The sequence below is a fragment of the Anoplophora glabripennis genome, unplaced genomic scaffold (genome assembly GCF_000390285.2).
Source record: "Anoplophora glabripennis isolate ALB-LARVAE unplaced genomic scaffold, Agla_2.0 scaffold60, whole genome shotgun sequence".
NCBI lineage: Eukaryota > Metazoa > Arthropoda > Insecta > Coleoptera > Cerambycidae > Anoplophora > Anoplophora glabripennis.
The window spans coordinates 1,607,814-1,629,176 of NW_019416238.1; the positions used below are offsets into that span (position 1 = coordinate 1,607,814).

Consider the following 21,363-nt stretch of genomic DNA (forward strand, 5'->3'; position numbering starts at 1 on the left):
TATTATCACCATACATCAATTTTGTAGGAGTTGTAAGTTTTAAAAAACTCGGTATATCTATACAAAATGTATAGATTGAAAGCAAAAGTCCACACCCCAAAAATAATCGCAATCGAATAATACGTATTCGAGTTATTTACAAAATTCAAAAAATTTTCACAAACTTTGAGGCCATCTAGCGGCCAAATGAAGCGATTTCGGATATAGATGAATTAGCCTAAATCTGCCTATTTTGAGTCCATGAATCTGTGGTCTTCCGTTACATACGTTATTCTGGGATACCCTGTATAAGGCATGGAGCTTATTACCTGCAAGTTTAATATAGTGCATATTTATGCTTTTCCGGAATTAAATTTTCTAATCAGATCTTTAAATGTCTTATTAAGAAAAAAATACTGTACTATAAACGATGAGTTATAATAACCCATTGTATTATAAATAAATAACATTTTTAAAATATTTTTTCCTTATAAAGAGATAATTGCACAATCCACAAAAATTTGTTTGACTCCAAGGAGGGCTCCTGAGAGATAAAATGAACAAAATGAAAAAAATATCAAATAATTTATATTAAAAGGAAAAACATTCAGCAACTGTTAGGTAACTGTTTTGCATTCGAAGGTAGATAGTGATTGTTTTCGAACATTTCCTATAAACCAAGGAAAATCGTAAACATCTAAAAACTGTATTAGTGTTACCGTTACAATAATCTCTCACAGTGATTATGTGTTAAATTTCATATAACATCGAAAAAAGAATTGAAATTTATGAAATGTAGGCAGAAAAATTAAACATTTGATATATGTTTTTGTACATAGTGCTAATTACAAACCGTAGAGTATCTTATGATCTCGACCGTGTCAAAAGTTAACACAAAAAAAGCTATTGTAAACTCTTGCAGCTATAAGAATTTTTAGAAGACGGTAAATATCTCAGAAACGGAGACAAGGTAAGGTAATTTTTTTTCGTCAAATTCTGAACCTGCAAAAATAAAGAAGTTGCTTTATAACCGGAAGTCGATAATAATTTAAATGAAACTATGGATAAACTCCCATATACAAATTCAGTTGTGATTTCTTCCCCAACGTACTAGTAAAGGTTGTCATTACATCCTGTTGCATACTGTAAAAAGAAATAATATACTGTGATAAGAATATGTTCAACATTGTGTGGTTTGGAAAAGATTTATAAGTCATACAAATAAGAAGAAGGTGAGCCTATCATGACATTCTTTTTTAAATTTCATCAAATATGCCGTTCTAATTACACAAAGTATTACAAAATGGCTTCCCACTACTACTTTATTATTGTGTACTATCAAATTAAGAATTTCCTGATACCTATTTCTTAACGGTTTTAAACGCTAACTTACAAAGTTTCTTGACTTTGATATATCGGAAACACCTCATATTTGAAAATAACTATCCATCAAGAACAAGGTCGGTGCGTTTGGCATGTTACACTCTAGGATACTTTGATCGGCAAGCAACAAACGCATTATTTCCTATGAACCTTCGACACGCATAACCCAGTTCAAATGTAACTTACACTTATATAATAACAAGAATCAATATCTACAAAATGGTCAAAAATATAGGTATAAAGAGAAGAAATAAATATATTGGATTACATATTTTCAGATGATTTATAAATATTTCTCAACAGATCGTTTATAGTTAATATCATGCTCTACGTTAGAGAAAAACTATGACATGGTTTTTGAGAACACTTCATAGATATTCTCCCATCGATTTTTTTTAAGCAATAATACCCAGTAAACAAAAAGTATACGAGTATAATATAAATATATTTTTTGATCGTTTAATATAGGAACACCCTGTCAAAAGCTAAACTAAATATATCTATAAATAGTTAATTAATGATTATTTTTATAGGTGATCTGATCCAAAAACTTTCTTGCGGCAAAGTATTAAGTATATACTGTGTTAAATATACAGGGTGAGTCACAACTTATCCAAAAGGATTTGGGATGAAAAATGGAGTCAATATCGTAAAAAAAATTGTAAAATCTTTATAGTTTCCGCGAAAAAAATTATTGAAGTGCTATTAGCGCTTTCCACCATTACATCGATAACTGTAGTCTCTAATGTCATCCTCGTGCGCTTTATAACACTATGCTGAAACTAATTAGACAACATTTTTCCGTATAGGTGGACAGGGCGAAGAGGATCAATTAAACGGCCACCTAGATCTGCAGATTTACCTCCTCTAGATTTCTTCTTATGGGGATACTTGAGAAGTAAAGTATACCAAAATAGACCATAAAATGTAGATGCATTAAAAGAACGCATTCGGATGGAATTGGTACAAATAACTCTAGAAGTTGTAGACAAAATTCGAGAAGAGTTTACTGCTTATCTTTCTCACTATATTACAACTGAGTCTCGTCAATTTAAAAATCTTGGGTTGTTAAAAATACCTATATTTGTTATGTAACTTTTTGGCAGAATTTTTTGGCAATGTACAAAATTGTAATTCTAACCTAAACTTATTGATATGATTGAATGACCCACATTTGTATTTAATAAAAAACATCGACGAGTTCATCACTGTCCAGCAAATAACGTCATACGTAAAACAAATATCTCGCAGAACACACTTCTAAAAATGAAAACTGACCTGATTTATCCAAAGTCACAAATTTAAGAAATAATGATTTTGTTCCTTTCATTTGTACCATACGTACAAACTGACTCAAAAGTGAAAATTTGATTGCACTACAAATGTGTTATGTACTACATTTTTAGAAAAATCTTTTGGAAAGTTTCTTCTGTGCTAAACAAAATAAGTTTTTTCGTTTGAAAGTTAGTTTAAAGTTTTCTAAAACAAGGCATACCTATATGTGATAAACATTCCAGCACAAAAAATCAACTCTAAAAGAATCTTTTGCAAACTCATATTTCAAGGACGGAACGTTTTTGAGGCATATGAATCTGTCTTCTTAAAATAATCTGAGGAGTTACATACCTTTTCAACAGTTTAGCATTTTAGGTTACTTAAACCGGTATATTCAACCAGAGCTAATTCGGATTCAGCGACCCCAAAAACATATAGATACCAGGGTTTTGTCTTTCGGATATTCCACCTTTTTTTGTGGGGCTGTGTAAAAAATGTAATTTATTAAATACGTATTTACCTAATACCTACATATTCTTTTTATTCTAATTTTGATATTACTAATACTAGTCCTGTAGCCAGAGGGGTCCCAATTGTCTCCTTCATTTAGATGGAGTTAACCAAGTGTTTTTTGTGTATTTTGAGCTGCAGAACACGAATTTTTTGGGTAGAAGTTTGCCCGGATGTCGATAAGTTTTTTATTAACAAAATACTGCGAACTTAGTTTTTGGCAAAATAAAATGTATTTTCTAGTTCTTTGACCCATTTTAAGAAGAAAATGTCTCTTGCAATTTTTTTGTTAAACCATAGTTTTCGAGATAAACGCCGTTAAAAACTCGAAAAATGCGAATTTTGCGATTTTCAATCGTTAATAACTTTTGATTGAATGATAATAATAATTCTGCTGACGACGTTAAATACTACAAATTATGAGTAATTGCAGTGTGAAAATTTGTTTTTTCCACTGTTATTTGAAGCTATAAACTATAAATAAATAGCGATTGAACATTCAGAAAAGTGCGCCGCCAGTTCTACCCAAAAAATTCGTGTTCTGCAGCACAAAATACACAAAAAACACTTGGGTAACTCCATCTAAATAAAGGAGGCAATTGGGACCCCCTGGCTACAGGACTATACTTAGATTCAGTTCAAATAATCTTGAAAATTCTTCTATTGTACAAACACAAAACCCCATATTTCGTAAGCAAAATGTTTTGTATAATTGCATATCTAATTAATGAGTATTCAGTATCACCATCGGTTGTGGATATCAAATTAATAACAACCTGTTTTTATGTTCACTTTCAGACAATAACAATTACGGAATTAAAAAACCAACAAATAATTTGATCGGAACAACGCTCTTTTCAAACTGCCCTGCAACTTGGTAAACAAGAAAATAAATGGAAGATTGTAACTTATAGGTATGTATTTATTAAAGTTTATCGCAATTTGTTTTTTAAATTCACTGACACTGTGTCCTTGTACGATTAATTACTGTACTTTTCAGATTAAGCTCATTTGTAGTTGGTATAACTAACTAGTAATGAGTAAATATTGAAGAAAGATTTCTGAATGGTTCTTCGTGCATGGTGAAAAACGATCGAGGATGTATTTGGAATATTTTCTGGTCATTGCTTCTCTTTCATTACGCTTAACGGAAGGTAAGTGTGTTTTTTATATTGTCATACGTAAGTGGCCGTAATAATAATGATGTAAATATAAAAATTTCAGTTAATAATTTACATTATTTTGAAATAAAACAAATAGATATTTTATATTTCTTCCGTAATAATACAGATAGTTTCATAGATAAAAATTAGCCAATAAATTCTATTTAGATATTACAATGTTGTTGCTTGAACTCGAAAGCCAAAAACTGATCGCAAAACATATTCTTCCAGTCGATATTCGATTGTTGTTAACTTTACTTATATATAATAATTCAATAATTGTCTCATAATAATTACTTATAATGCAATATATAAAAAAATATACCGTGTGAGTATAAAGTTCCACATAAAATTCATACCATTTCTTATAACGTTTTTAAAAAATTATGCAAAAACACCTCAATTAGTAAATTTAGTTAGTTTTCTTTTGACGTAGGTATATTAGCCATAACTTTATACTTACACGGAATATTTTCAATTTATATGCAACATTTTACATTTGTATATAGTTTTATCCGATCTACTAGATAATACTACATGAAAAACAAACCTTCATTATTAAAAGTGTTCGTAGTTACCTTACATTGTATTATCGAATATAATATATAAGTTTATTTTTATTGCACTGAACCTTATTTTTTAGGTTCAGCTTTGCATGGACACTGCCTCTCAAATGAAGACTGTGGAACAATTGATACTTACTGTAAAAATGAAGTCTGTGTATGCAAAGAGAGTTTTGCAGTGTGGTACGACAGCTGTGTACAACGTAAGTACTCTTTTCAGTCACTGAGTTTTGCGTGCCCTGTATAATACTAAATCCTACTAAAAAGTTTAATAAAATTTTCCATACTGAACGACACAAAATATTAGACACTGAATATTACTATAAATATTCTATATAACATGAACTGAAAATTTTACATCTCTTCTTACTTATGAAATTCGATTGAAATCCCCGATCGTAACATATTATTTCATCAAATACCTAAATGCTCTGATGCTTATTCTTTGGAAGAATCGGTGTCCTTTTTACTGTCAGAACTAATCTATAAAATGTGGTACATATTTTCCGCTTCTAAGTCCATTTAGTCAGATCAGTTCTCGTAGAGAGTATTAAGAACTGATCACATTATAAGTGCATACCGCGTGTCCACTCTTACTACTATAATTGAATTTCTAAAGTTGACATAAATTATGTTCAGATGGTTTTTTATGATAACTCCAGACCTTTTATAGACGACACATTTATATGGACAGAAACCAAAAATTTACTGGGTTAAGATTACATCATGACCATGGATAAACCAAACGGCGACAAAAAGTTAATGGTCTACAGACTACACACGAGCTGCCCACATTACAGGTGCTTTACGTAAAGCTAAGGAAGCGATAATTTGTTAAAATTCCTCAAGTGCATTTTTACTAAAATTGACGTAGTCGGCAACGCTCGATTAAAAAATTAATATACAGGGTGGTCCCGAGGTAATGGGCCAAAATTCATGGGCAGATTATGCAAGTAAAAATATTGCGATTTAAAGTTAGTTTTTAGTTAAAGAGATACAGGGTGTTAAATGTAAAATTTTATTTCAGTTTTTTTTTAATTTATTCCTTAACAAATGCAAATATCCTCACAAAATTTTGGGGATTGGAGTTCTTTGAGTAGAAGAATTGAAATCTGTTCGCATTTTGGTTAAAGTTCATAGAGGGCGCTAGCTGCAGTAGATTGACTGTATTAAAAACTACAGAACTTTTTTTGTACTTTAAGATATCTCATCTTTGGTAATAAATTCTTATTTTTCAATTTGTTTTACAAAAGAGGTGTACTTTATTAAAATAGCTATCTCGCATCGTTTTCGAGATATTTGGCTATGAAACCCCAAGCCCCAAAATTTTGTGTATATATTTGCATTTATTAAGAAATAAATGGAAATAAACTAAAATAATATTTTACATTTAACACCTTGTATCTCTTTAACTATCAACTTTTGGACTAAGGTAAGTTCGGCTAAATTGCAATATTTTTGCTTCGGGAATCTACCCATGAATTTTAGCCCATTACCTCGGGACCACCCTGTATATTTAACTTTATAACCTCTCCCTCGGCAATCGTATTGTTTATTTGTTGGTTATTTCGAGAAATAGATAGATATAATTGAAGCAAATGTCTATTAAATATTTATCAATGTTATACTAAGAATAATACATAAATTTAAAAAATATTGTTTATATGTTCATACGAATTCCAAAATTATTCTTAAATTTTAAACAAACGAAGATACTTATACATAGACACTTTTTTGATAATGATAACCAAATCTCTAGAAAGTTTGTCGTTAGTAATCAATCATTTTTGTTTTAATCTAACTATCGAAAATTTGTTGCTATTATAGATACATATAGATTTCGTTTTCTACATTATTTTCCATTTTAATTAAATTTTCAAGGTATCAGGTATATCACTCTTTATTTCAATGTATTATTTATATTTTTAGCGTATCATTTTGGTAGCAAAGTGTAAGTAGATATCACTTCATTTGAAGGAAATTTAAGAATATTTTCTTAATCGATTTGAATTATTTATTAAAAATACAATAACTTATAACAAAGAACAATTTTTTTATTTATTTACTTATATGAGTAGCACTTTAATTACACATACACATAAAATTATAAAAAACAATACACGTGTTTGTAAAATCAGTTGTTCAACTAGTGTTGAACAAGAAACTCTTTAGACCTTATTTATCTTCGTAACTGCACATTATAATGAGATATTTATTCCCTAAGTAATTAATAAAACTTGTTGACATATTGTTTGCTAATCATAATTCCCTTACTCGGAATCGAACGTAACATCACAACAGTGACTGTGATAAAAAATATATTGCTTTGATGAATACTTTATAGTGTACGTCATATGTGATATACAGAAATCCTAACTCAAGAAGTTAAATAAAAATTGTTCGGAAGTTAAACTCATCAATTTAACATTAATTTTTATATCGCCTACAACATTTGACATATTATATAATACAGGATATGCTTACACAAACATATATTAAAATGCATATTTTGATGTAGCAATTTTACTATTTTTTATATTATTTCATTTTTAAAAAATATGTTTATCTTTACAGGAAGATATCGAACTGTTTTTTCGAATTTCATCCACCAGTAAACCTTTTTAAAATTAATTATATACCAAGTATCCTACTTTAATGGAAACTACTTAAATAGCCCGGCAGTTACTTGTTACATGGGTTGTATGAAAATTTGTTTTTCAAATTAATATTTTGTATAACTTTTTTTCTGAATTAAGTGATATTTTTTCAAATTTGGTATACCTACTTGTTTATTCATAATAAACACAACCAACGACAAAATGTAAATTCTGAAGTCCTAAAGAGATTATTGATTAGGAAAATAATTATATTTTTATATGCATTTTTTTTTTTTCAAAATATTTAACAACTTAATTTCTCTTGCTCTATTTATACTGCAAAATAAGTACATTTGAATGGTTTTTTGGGGTTGTACTTAAACATCAAGTTTTTTTCCAAAGCGGTTAATGTTATGGAAATTTAACAAAGTAGCTTTTTGTGAGGTTTCAATTATATTATAAACTAAAAAGCTTAATTTTTAAAAAAATCACAAATAAAAACTGATGATTAATTTTCTAATTAACAAGGGCCACTTAGGACTTCACAATTTTTTGTCGATTTTTTTTATTTTTTGGTAGGTGCAGTTTACTGTTAATAATATTTGTGCAAAATTTACAACCAATTGCTTAACTGAACAAAAGAAAGTTATAGCAAAATATTTATTAATCGAGTTACATCGAGTTTTCGGAAAAAATCACATTCAATTTTTTTATAAAAAGTGTTTCAAATAAAAGTTACAACATTCGTCCAGGGGTAGAAAGGGTGGTATATCATTTTTTTTATTTACAACCCTTCAAAGGCATTCGAAGGGCAACTTTTTTTTTCAAATCCAGTCTTACCCAAAACGATTCAAATTAGCGTTGATGAAAATAGCTAGACATTTGAAACACTTAATGTTATACCTAATACTGCATATTAACAACAATTTAAAAGGGTCACAGGCCACAAGGATTAAGAAAATTCCCTTTTAATAATCCAACAACTTTTTTAATAAAATAATCAAACATGCCCGAAATGCAGGGTGTCCCACAGTGACGAGACACTACACAGATTTGAGAGACGACTACTTCCATTTTAATTAAAGTTCACTGTATGTGTTAAATTGACAACAATAAACTGGTGACAGATTAGGTGCTTATTTTGAAGTTCCACTAAAAATTTCACAGCCATCTTCGCAAGAAATTATGTGATATCCGTTGACTGCACGAAAAACAGTAAATACCTTAAAAACCAGAGATAGGTATAGGGAACCATTATACCATTCGAAAGAGAACAAAATTGACGTAGAATCCAGAATTGCAATAATACACAGGGTGTTTAATATAAAATAACGAGGATGACATCAACTTCCGGTATAACCGGAAGCGTTAAGTGGATGCCATTATTTTAGTTGAGAAGGATACGCCCGAAAACACTATTGCCCAAATTTTCTAAATTAAAATCGAAGTAGTCTCTGAAATATGTCTAATGTCTCGTCACCGTGGGACACCCTGCATAGATTACTCTTTAAAAATACCAAGTTGTCCTTTGAATGCTCTTAGAGGACTGATTTTTAAGAAAATTGATATCGTTTCCTCTACCGCTACAACATTATTTCAGTTAGTTTTTTATACAGAATGTTTTTTTAAATCCATGCTATAATTTCAAGGGCAATACCCCTGGACTATTTAATGCTAAATAGTTTTAATGAAACCCAAGTCTAAAACCACTGGTTTCAGAGGTGAAGGGTACTAAAATTAGAAGAAATTCATATACTGTCGTTTTCAAATATGTCTGGATATATTTTATGAAAATTAATTAACCTTAGGCTAGCTAGCAGTTTAACTAAGGTAAAAATACTCCGAATAGGTGTACAAATATATTATCAGTTTATTTGACATGCAATTATATTTTCCTTTTTGTTCGAAAAACGCGTTATTTTGTGGTTATTTCTTTTTCCAATTTAAAATTAGCTTATCAAACAGTTTCACAAAAACTGTTTACAGGAAATTTTTTCTTTAAAATACAATTTTAAATAAAATATAATCATCGAAGTCCAACAAAATCATTGTGGCAAAAATGTTTTTAGAAATAATTTGAAATACAACTAGGAATTAAATGCCCTAAATAAATTTCATAAAACTCAAAGACAAAGGCCACTGATTAACATATTTAAAACCAATTCAATTCAATTCAGCGATTTATTAGGCCTTTAATTAGTTAAACCACTGCTTCAATCTACGTAAAACATCTTCACAGATATTTGGAAAAAATTTAATATTTTTGTTAATTTTAGCGCCCTGTATCCGGAAGCCACTGGTTTTATACCCCCAGTCCATTAAGTTTTTTTGGTCTACAGTGGACCAAGAAATGCACCCCTGAATTTATTACAGGGACTTAAAAATAATTTTTAAGATAGCTGTTTCCACACTGTAAGAAAATTTCACTTAAATTTCACTCAATTTTACTCAATAATGTATCAATTTCTGTCCACACCCGACTGAGTGAAATTTTCCCTATTGGTATAAGTACAACTGAGTGAAACTATTGCATCAGAAATGAGTATTTTACTCAAATCTGAGTTACTGCTTACTATTAATGGAGCGACTTTTGACACTATTCTGATTATATAAAACCAATTTAGAGTTGACTTTTCTCTAATATGGTTTAAATTTAACTATTATTGAGTAATTTTTTACTCAGAATTGGTTTTTAATTAACTAAATATTGAGTGCAAAAATAAATCACTCATAAATGATTAATTAGGATATACAGTGTTGAAATTTATTCACTTCGCGGGGCCTCCTCCTGTCCTGGCCGAGATCCGCCAGCTGAGACCCGCCGCCACAGGCTAAGGCCTGTTCTTCTGGCAATCACGCTTTTCTGGAGCATCTAACGAGCCCCTAGCAACTGTGGCCGAGATTACAGAAGCAATATGTAAGTGGTGCCATCTTCACGGCGCCATTTAAATTACTCGAAATTAATATACATTTAAACTCACTCTGACTTAGGTACAAGTGCACCAAATACGAGTTTATCTGAAGAATTTATTTAAGGAGTGTAATATATTTGAGTGAAAATGTACTCAATAATTTCACTCAATGGATTCACTCCGAGCCTTTATTGCTTTCACTCACACCGATTTTTTTACAGTGCATTAAAATAGGACATTTGATTTGATTTTGGAAGTGATTTAGTTTTGTCTATTTGGAAATTTGCTCTTTAACAAGAAAAAAATTAAAATAGATTCTTCTTTCTTTAAATATTTATTTTTTTATATTTACCATGTTCCTTTATAATTAAATTATATCTGAAATAATTTAAAATAAAATTATGTTGACATAATCCTTATGGTATCAAAAACTATAACAATATTAATCAACAAAGAATCAGTGTCCGTTTAATTACATATAAGCTAATTAATTAATGTTTTTATCAAGTCAAAAAATATTTGCTATGGAAACAACTATTTGTCTTAATTACTGAACCGGTTCATTACTTCATTAAGATATCTTCAGTCTTGCTCTTAATTGTAACTTTATAAAAATGATAAAGATAGATAAAATATACCTCCTTCTTTGATTTTTAAATCACGTATCTACATAAAGATATCATGTTCAAATTAATATATACAGTATAATATATGCTAAAGATATGTCGAATAATTTATGTTATAGGATTTACTTAATGTCTTTAAAAACTTACTGTAGGCATTAAAGAATTAATTACTGCACTACTTCATGTCAATGCACGACTGATTAATTAATACTAATTATTTTACAAAATAAACGATTTTCAAATGGTTTCGAAACTGTTTAATATTAGAGCGAACATCTAATTTAATATGCAGTCATAATTAATTTAATATGCAGTCATAATGACGCACTGATGAACCAAACATCATTTCCATATTGGTGTTTTCCCCTAGTAAGAGAAGAATTATTTGTCCCATCTCCGTTCTTCTATGATGGACGTTGGTAGGTACATACCTATGACACACGCACAGCCGTTAATAGGAAAACTATGATTCTTAACGTTTACTCCCCGATAGTTAGTTCCGAAAAGCATTAAATGAAAGGAAAATAGTATATTAGCCACATATTTAAGAATTTGGTGTTATAACAAATTTGTACTTTTAGACATTGTAGACTTGATTTTGCTTGCTCGTATATGATGGTACACGTAGACTAGGATTTCTACATTGTTTGAAATTAAATTGAAATTATCCGTCTTGTAGTTATTTTACCTGTTTTATCCTCAAACTTTTTGTTTGTGGAATATTTGGAGCATTTTACTGTAATGCTAATATGTAGTTGTTAATCTTAATAAGGCATCGTGGGCTTGTTTTTTATCTAATTGCATTTAATTCCTTAATTCCATAGTGATTTTTACTCTTCTACAATGGAAAATCTATCTAGGCATATTATACATAGTTGTTACCCGCGAACTTTTGTTTGCAGTCATTTGGGGCATTATACGATCGCTTTAATCGACTTAATAGGGCGTGATCGCATTGACCCTTTTATTCGCTTTCTACAGAGTGTGGTTTTCATTCTTCTTACATGTAATACAAGAAAATATTTTAACTACTTAATCTGTAAACTCATTTTAGAAATTTGAACGAAACCGTAATAGTATTTTTTTTCTCATATATACCGTGGTATATACTCAAAATAGGTTTTTCACTCTACTCAAAGACTTACTGTCATTAATTGCTTTGCTTATATTGCAAAGTTTAAATATCTGCTAAAAACTTTATCAGAGACAAAGATCGTACTACTACAAGACCGAGATCACACTACTTCAATAATATACAGGGTGATTCAGAACATCCAAAAAAAAATGTTGGGTGCACAGGGGACTCTTATAAATACAATTTTGTAAAGATAAAATCAAAAAGGGCAGTTCGAAAATGATTTAAAAATACACTTCTGCACGGCACTGGAAACTGGTACACTGTAAAACCTGACCTCGCTCAATGCGACCGGCATGGCGGCAAAGTGTAATAAAAGCGGACGAAAACTTGAAAGAATTTCGCAAGGAAAGAAATAAATATAATTTTATAGCACCTATTTGTTCACCGACGTGTAAACACATTTGGGCCCGTTTTACTCAGCTTCTACGACCTATCACAAATGTTGTCTTGCTTCCCCATATGACAAATGCTTCACCATAATACAAATGCTTCACCATAAATTAAAACGATATCCATCAACTCCGAGTTGCTTTACACGCAAGCCATTTTTGACACTAACTACTAAAAACTATTGTAAACAGTATGGTAACGACTACTGTAAAATCGGATTTCAGTATTCGGAATTGCTGAGGCCACGTGGCTCTACACACGTATTACGAATGACGCTAGAGACTACAGTTGTCCAGCTATGTAATGGTTGACAGTACTACAACTTCAATAATTGTTTTTCTCGGAAACTAGGATTTTACAACATTTTTTTACGATATTGGCTCCATTTCTCATGCCGCATCTAATCCCAAATTTTTTTGAATCAGTTGTGAATCCTTTATAATGATACTTATCTACAATTTTAATACAATGTTTTTAAGGTAAATTGTCCTTTCTTTATTTGTTTTTACTCAATTCAGAAAAAGTAAGTTGGTATTAAACGTTCATGTATAAAAATTAGTTCAAAATGTACAAGCAACGTTGGCAATAACACCTTATATACTTAATTTAATTTAAATAAAACGTATGTATGTCAATGTCATCAACATGCGATAGATTATGGAAGACTTCTTGTTTGAGTAACTCATCTCTGTTCCTCAGGTTCTTCATTAAGTAACAATTTTTCAAGCAATTTCTTCTTCTTTAAGAGATTTTTTGGGTTCCAATATAAATACGGAAACAATCTAGAATACGTTGTTGGATACCGCTGTACTCAATTCATTGTGCATGCCGCTACTAGTAGAGTTTAGTACATGCCGTGTAATGTACGAACGCATATACTAGCTCTGCTGGAGTCTCCCTAATGTCCAGATGTAACAGAAATGTTGTCATCACGTATTTAAATAAGTATAAGCTACTGGTTGGTAAATAGAGCGATGATGTGCCATTAATAACCAAAAAGAATCTTCATAAGGTACTTCTAATTACTTATCCCATTTGGAAAAAAACAAATGTATTCTTATTTATTTTTAGAATTTGTTTTTAGAAGTATGAAAATAAAAACTCATTCCGCATTATTAACAAAACCCCACAAAAACAAGTTGTGCACCAGAGACGTGAGTACTTACATAAAGTACAAAACTTTATATTAGTAATTGTCGGCTCTGAAAACTATCTAGTAACAAGATTTAGCCATAATCCTCAAATTTTGACTGAATTTCTCACTTTTGCAACTGCCATATTGGTTCTGCCACCTTTTATTCGGGAATTTTCGGATTCGTAATCAGCGACTCCAAAAATCCGCTGTAACAAAATTCAGGTAAAATATTGAATAGAAAAATATGTAACTAAAAGGGATAAGAGGGACCCTAGTTTGTACGTCGTTTCCAACCCGTAGAGTGATAAGTTATATTATATTTTTTTGGTATGTTTATATATTTGGTAGTATAAAATACAGGGTTATGGTTTTTCACATTGTTTTGCACTAACAATCGTTATTTGATTTTAGGCGTGAAATTATTTTAAAATGTTATCTCAAATTATTTAAGAACATATTGTCACTTTTCATTATAAATCTTTACCTTTCACCTCACTATTTCACCGACTTACCTACCTATGAGGAAGATTAATCTTGTTATTTGAACATCCTAGTTCTACTGTGATGGAACCATCCCGCCAATCTTTTTGTTACCTACAGCGCGATTGGTTCGGTCACAAAATGAACTGACTGATTATGGACAGGGAATGTTAAGAAACATAGTTTTTCTTTTAACGGCTATGAGTATGTCATAGGTATTGAAATTAAATATACCAATATTCGAAAGAGAAGAACTACAATGCTTAAATAATCGAGATTGATTTTCCTTGATCGAATATTACAACTATAGATGTATATATACTTTCGCCTGCACACTGCCCACTACACTTCAAAAGTAATATGATTCATCAATTCTAAGATACAGTACTGTAAAATGTTGTAACTATTCTTATCTATCTAATAAATCGGTATGTTGATATATACCTACTTAGAGGTACCAGCAAAAGCATTTACTACTAGAATAGGTAGTACCTAATAACATTTAGTTAACAAGTCTCACAATCAATAATTACTGTTGACATTAAATTCAGTCTTTTGAATATTGAATTCTATGAATTGCTGACCTTACCTCGTGCTCATTCTTTTGAACCGAAGAAACTTACATTGTACGTATATGTACTGTATATATAATATTTCCAATTATGAATTCTGTGGTTTAACACACACGTGCTATTACCTACCACTTAATTTATTTCCGGTAAGAATGTGCTGTAAAAATAAAAATTCTCCTGGCGAAGATATCGTTGCCATATTAATTAGTTTTCTTGCACACAAACGTGAAAACCACTGACATCGCGATAGTTACGCAGCATAACTGAAATAGTATGTCAGTCCTCTCTGTCTCATCCAACACAACTGTTTTAATATTTGTTTTTCTTTATGATATCCATTTTTTATTTATTATTATATATTATATTAAGCTGTGGTTCTGGTAACCGTCCTACATAAATTATTTGACCACGGAATTCAATTTATCTATAATTATTATTTGTTTGTTTGTTTAAATCGTTTTCTCTAATTAACAAATGATTTTTTTGTGTAGCTAAGCCTGAAATATTTCACCATGCTGGCTCTTAAATCTGTGAAACTAATTGTTTTTTATTTTATATTCATTCCATCCCACTGTACCCGAAATTAATCTTTTTTATAATTGTTGCTATTTGAGGAGCATTTAATCATGTCGTTTTGTTCTTTGAAGTGTAAGAAAAAATAATTACAATTTTTAAATAATTACAATATTAAAAAAGGAAACAGTACTCACAATCTATTTGCCTTTTCTTAATTCTATAGGTCCATACAGACGGGGATAATTTTTTTTATTGTAATTATTTTCTCCATTTCGCCACCGAAATTGTTCAACCTTCATAGTTAATTCTGTCTAAATTTTTATTACAGTTTCTTGAAATACTATTTTAAATACAAGGTAAACAGGACTTTTTAAAAATAAGAACAACAAAGAGTTATTTTGGCAAAACCGATTTATTTTATACAATATAGTCCCCTCAATACAGCGAAATCCACACTGAAAGAAACGCGCTTTATTCTTTATTAGAATTATATATGCCGTTATAAGAACATTGTATACTATTTGTGACAGATAAACAGATGAATATTGGATATAAAACGCGTATTACTAACACAGTTGTATAGTGACTGTAAATCGTATTCTTTGTTAAATTATTGTATAACTAGTATACAACGTTTTTTATACACTTTACGAAATGATAGCAATAACTGTTATTAAAGTATTCCATATCATTATTATTATTATAAGTTTTATAATAATAAATGTAGTAAACTGTTATACTCTGTATGAGTTAAAAACATATGACATTAAGTTTAGTTTTCAAAAATTTTATTGTAAAACTATAATATACCAGCTGAGGTTCTAATGTAAACATATAACAAACATTTAAGTATTAAAAATGATGACAAATCGCACCCAAAACTGTCCAGTTTATTTTCTTAGTAACGATGCACCCGTATTTTCTTGTATTACATGAGAATTTGACTATAACTCTTCCGCCTTAAGAATGAAGCATCCCCTGAAAGGTTGATCTTCTTTTCTTCTAATTCTATTTCTTCTAGTTGAATTGACTTTACCCATGCTTTGTCACCGCTAGCTTTCTGGTCCTCCATCTTATGTAAAGCTTAACATCAGCGGTTTCCAATAGGGCACACAACATAATAATTTTTAAGGTTTAGATAAGATTTACATTTGAAAAAACAAAACAATTAGAAAGCATAAAACAGTTAGAGACTTATATAATTTTCCACTTTACACAACGCAATATGATCATGTATCCCACAAAACATGTGCCTATACTGTTTATTTTCATCAAACTAGAACTGTAATAGTCGATGCACAGCGGACTGTCGGAAATTTTATGATCATAACCGATTATGCAGGGAGAGGTGACGATTACTTAACCATTATGAGACGCGTTTTACACGTTAAAAATGGAAGCATAATCATTATGAAAACGAATAATTATGTTAATACAATTGTTGTATACAAATTCGGATACTTGTCTTTATACAACAAATCTTCCCTACTATACAATTAGAACATAAAGCCTATAACACATAATAATGTATAAGTAATTCAATGTAACCTTTATTTCATAGATGCATAAGGTGTATTAAGCACCTTCCAGTTAAACTCATTCAATAATGAGTATGGAGATGAGTGATTTTTTAAAATAAAAGTTGTATATTTGTAAAAGTTTTAATATGCACTATACACATTATTCTAGAGAAACAGTTTAATAAGCCCATTTTGTTCAGTGCATGGTCTAAAAACTTGTTGAATGAGTGTTTTAGATCGTGGGCTGAGATGTCCTTAAGGATGTCGGTACAAACTTTCATTCATTCATTCATCAAACTTTTTGGATGACTTCTATGTCTACAAAACGCTTTCTCTTTATCGGCAAATGCATATTTCCGAAAAGGTAAAAGTCGCACAGTGCCAAATGAAACGAATACGTGGAGTGGTTGACAGTTAAATTGCGATATTTAGTCAAAAAATCGGTCACAAGTGTCGATCGACTAGACGGCGAATAATCATGCAACAAACGCCAACTTCCTTCTGCGCGATATTCTGGCCGAATACGACAAATATGATGCACCAACGGCTTCAAAATGCATTCACGGTTTGGGCCGGTCGATGGAACAAACTCTTTGTAGACAATACCCTTGAAATCGTAAAACCACATCAACACTGTCTTCACGTTTGACTTCTCCAAACGAGATTTTTTGGATTTTGGCACTTTGGTGTTTGGTTTCTGGTTCGTATTGAAAACACCAAGTTTTACCACCATGCACAATGTTGTTAAGGAAGTTTTTATCCTTTTTGGCCTCTTTAATGATGTCCTTCGAATGTTGAATTCTGAGAAAGTTTCGGTCGTCAGTCAACTTGTGCAGAACAAACCGTGCACACACGTTTCGGTAGCCGAAATGTTCGGCAAACATTCGATAAATTGATATTTTTGAAATGCTCAATTCCAATTCCATGAATCTTAATGAAGATTTTCACTGATTTTTGATGAATTCACTCACAGTTTTCATGGAATCTGCGGTGTTTCACGGATGGTCAACATGTTGCTTATTATTTATGTCCTCACGACCGTTTCCAAACCGCGTATACCACTCATGAACTCTGCTACGAAATAAACAATCATAACCATAAACTTGGTTTATCAATTGAAACGTTTCGGTAAAAGTTTTACCAAGTTTAAAACAAAACTTAATATTAACTCCATGTTCATTGCTCATTTTTGTACCCATAATAAAAATATACTGCCACTTCAAACGCAATAACACCGCTTCTATTTGTCCAAATGTCATGAAATTTTAACAGTACATCAGTGAAGGATGTACCTTTCCGACGCAATTGCCAATAGATGGCCTCACTAGAAATACCTATTTTTGAAATGTCCTAGTTCCTTCGGAACTCACCTCGTAGTTTACCGATTCAATGTTGAAGACAGATTTTATTAAAGGTTTTTTGAAAAAACCCAAACGGGACCTCCCCCCTCCTTCCAAGTCAGGATTAAGGTCAATTTTGAAAAAGTGCATTAAATCAAAGAATCTCGGAGTTTTAGATCTAGGTTTTTTGGGTCGTTGAGTCCGAATCGGAGGTTAGTTTGTCTGTATCAGGCCAATTTAAGGTTGTTTCAAGGTCATTTCAAAGTCAAATTGAGAAAAAGCCGGGCAATCAAGTCCAACCATATACAGGGTGATTAATTAATAATGGGACAGAGCTTAAGGGCATGCTACTGACCTCAAAATAGAGCGATTAAGCCAAATATGCCTTATCCGAATGTTGCTCCTTTTCGATCTACAGGGTGTTAAAATTGAAAAAATATTTTCGATTTTTTTAAATATCTTGAGCATCTTTGAACGGATTGTCTTGAAAGTTTGTACACCCATGTTTTCTGATATGGTAGTTACGGAAATGGTAACTATTTTGCAATCACATTTAGGATGCGCTAGTTGTAGTGTTCCGTCGGAGTAAACATATGTCAAACTTTTTTGTCCTTCAAAAATCTGAATTTCCAATAAGAAATTATTAAACTACGTTCAATTCTAAATAAAAAAGATATACCTGTTAAAAATCGATAAACTTAACCGTTTTCGAAATAAGAACGATTTACTATTTCTTTACAAAATTACTTGTTTGAACATACGCCTATAAATAAGAAATTACAAATTAAGACAAACACAGTAACAACTCAAAATTTTATTATGCTTAAGTCTAATTACAAAAGATTCTCAAAGTGGCGACCATTGTTTTCAATACATTTTTTTTATTCTCTCGTTAAAATTTTGTCTAACACTGAATAGACTTCTTTGTTGGTCTCTGATAATGCTAACAGATTCTTGTATTTTTGCCCACAGCTCTTCTCGAGTATGTATAACATCTTTATAAACTAAAGATTTAACGTTACCCCAGAAATAAAAATCTAGGTGATTTAAATCAGGGCTACGCGCAGGCCAAGGCACTTCGCTGCCGTGACCAATCCAACGGTTTCGAAAACTTGTATCAAGATATTCTCTTACTGGTCGGGAGTAATGTGCGGGAGCACCATCATGCATAAACCAAAAGGTTTGCCGTAAATTTAAGGGGATATTTTCAAGAACGAGTGGCAAGTCATTTGTTAAAAAATTTAAATAATTTTCCCCATACGGGGTAACACAAATGGTCCCAAAATGTTATCGGAAAGTATTCCACACCAAATATTTATTGAGAATTCATGCTGAAAATGTTGTTCTCGTGGCAAGTGAAGATTTTCCAGTTCCCAGGAATGGCTATTTCTTCAATTAAATACACCACGCCGGGTAAATGTAGCTTCGTCCGTAAACAATATTTTATTATAAAATGTAGGGTCAGCATTTTGTTGCCGACGAAGAAACTGTGCGAACCGAAATCTACCAGGAGGATCTTGTGGCATCAACTATTGATCCGAACGAAAATGGTGAGGATACAATTTTTCTTTGTGGAGTATTCTGAAGACGGAAGGCTGACTTACACCAGTAGCTGATGAAATTCGGCGTGTGCTTGTTTGCGTGTTTTCGGCAATTCGCACTAAAACATCCTCTTCTTGCTCCGTCGCTAATACTTTAGGCCTCCCAACGTCTCGTTTAGGGCGAAATGATCCCGTTTCTCCTAATCTGTCGTACAACGTCTTGAAAAGCTTGTGGTTAGGTTGTCTGTTATTTGGTTATACTCCAAGTACCTCGCTGCTGCATGACGACCACAATAATTTTCTTGGGCATATACACATACAATGTTTCTCATTTCAACAAACGAATAATCATTATGACGCGGCATTTTAATGAAAAAAATCACAAATGAAGAAGAACTAAACTGTCTAGTATTTATAAGTTGTTTAGAATTGACATAAATAATACATGACATTTCATTGACAGCGGCCTACTTCATTTAAGTCATCTTATTTAAAGGCGTACGTTTTCAAACAAATAATTTTGTAAAGAAATAGTAAATCGTTCTTATTTCGAAAACGGTTAAGTTTATCGATTTTTAACAGGTATATCTTTTTTATTTAAAATTGAACGTAGTTTAATAATTTCTTATTAAAAATTCAGATTTTTGAAGGACAAAAAGGTTTGACATGTGTTTACTCCGACGGAACACTACAACTAGCGCATCCTAGATGTGATTGCAAAATAGTTACCATTTCCGTAATTACCACCTCAGAAAACATAGGTGTACAAACTTACAAGACAATCCGTTCAAAGATGCTCAAGATATTTAAAAAAATCGAAAATTTAACACCCTGTAGATCGAAAAGGAGCAACATTCGGATAAGGCATATTTGGCTTAATCGCTCTATTTTGAGGTCAGCAACATGCCCTTAAGCTCTGTCCCATTATTAATGAATCACCCTGTATTCAGGATTTTGAGATCGCTGAGTTGGAATCCGAGGTTAGTTTGTCTGTATCAGGTCATTTAAAGGTCGTCTCAAGGTCATTTCAAGGTCAAATTGAAAAAACAAGCAATTAAGTCTAACCGCCTATAGCTGACTTCGAATCCGAGGTCAGTTTGTCTGCATCAGGTCATTTGAGCGTTATTTCAAGGTCATTTAAAGGTCAAACCGAGAAAAACCGAGAAATCGATTACCGTTTTTGAAGTCTGTGAGTTTGAATCTAAGGTCCGTTTATATGTATCAAATCAGGTTTAAGGTCATTCCAAGGTTGATTTGAGAAAAAAGACGTTTCCTGGTAGGATTAGTGAGGGGCGATTTTGGACCTCCCTATATTTCACCGAATCTTGTTAGAAACTAAAGACTGAACGTATATAACCTATATAAACAAAAAAACTAATTTCCTCATACCAACCCATATTACCCCGAATCCACCCATATTCCTCCATAAAACGCTGTATTCTCTCATACTAACCCATTCTACTCCATAAGCATTTTACCATATACACGCACATTTCAATATACACGCATATTACTCATCACCTCACCAATCATGCCTAGCCATCATAACCCATACCCGTCTTATTCCACTCTATCTTACCCAATAAACACCTATATTCCTACATAAAAACCCTTATACTAGCCCATATTGCCCCATATCAATCCATCTTGGCCCATACCCATCTAACCCATAATAACTTAGGTTACCCCTTTCCAACCCATATTACTCTGTAAAAATCCATAT

The 21,363-nt window shown here is 31.4% G+C and overlaps 1 protein-coding gene across 1 annotated transcript in view; it reads left to right on the forward strand.

Annotated features, from left to right (window-relative positions):
* LOC108917966 overlaps window positions 1-21,363 on the forward strand; it is a 74,869-nt gene that overhangs the window by 23,457 nt on the left and 30,049 nt on the right. The window contains exons 2-4 of the mRNA XM_018724794.1: window positions 3,946-4,061; window positions 4,148-4,301; window positions 4,954-5,076. Of these exons, the coding sequence (XP_018580310.1) occupies window positions 4,247-4,301; window positions 4,954-5,076 (178 nt within the window). The 5' untranslated portion in view covers window positions 3,946-4,061; window positions 4,148-4,246. The remainder of the gene's footprint in view (window positions 1-3,945; window positions 4,062-4,147; window positions 4,302-4,953; window positions 5,077-21,363) is intronic.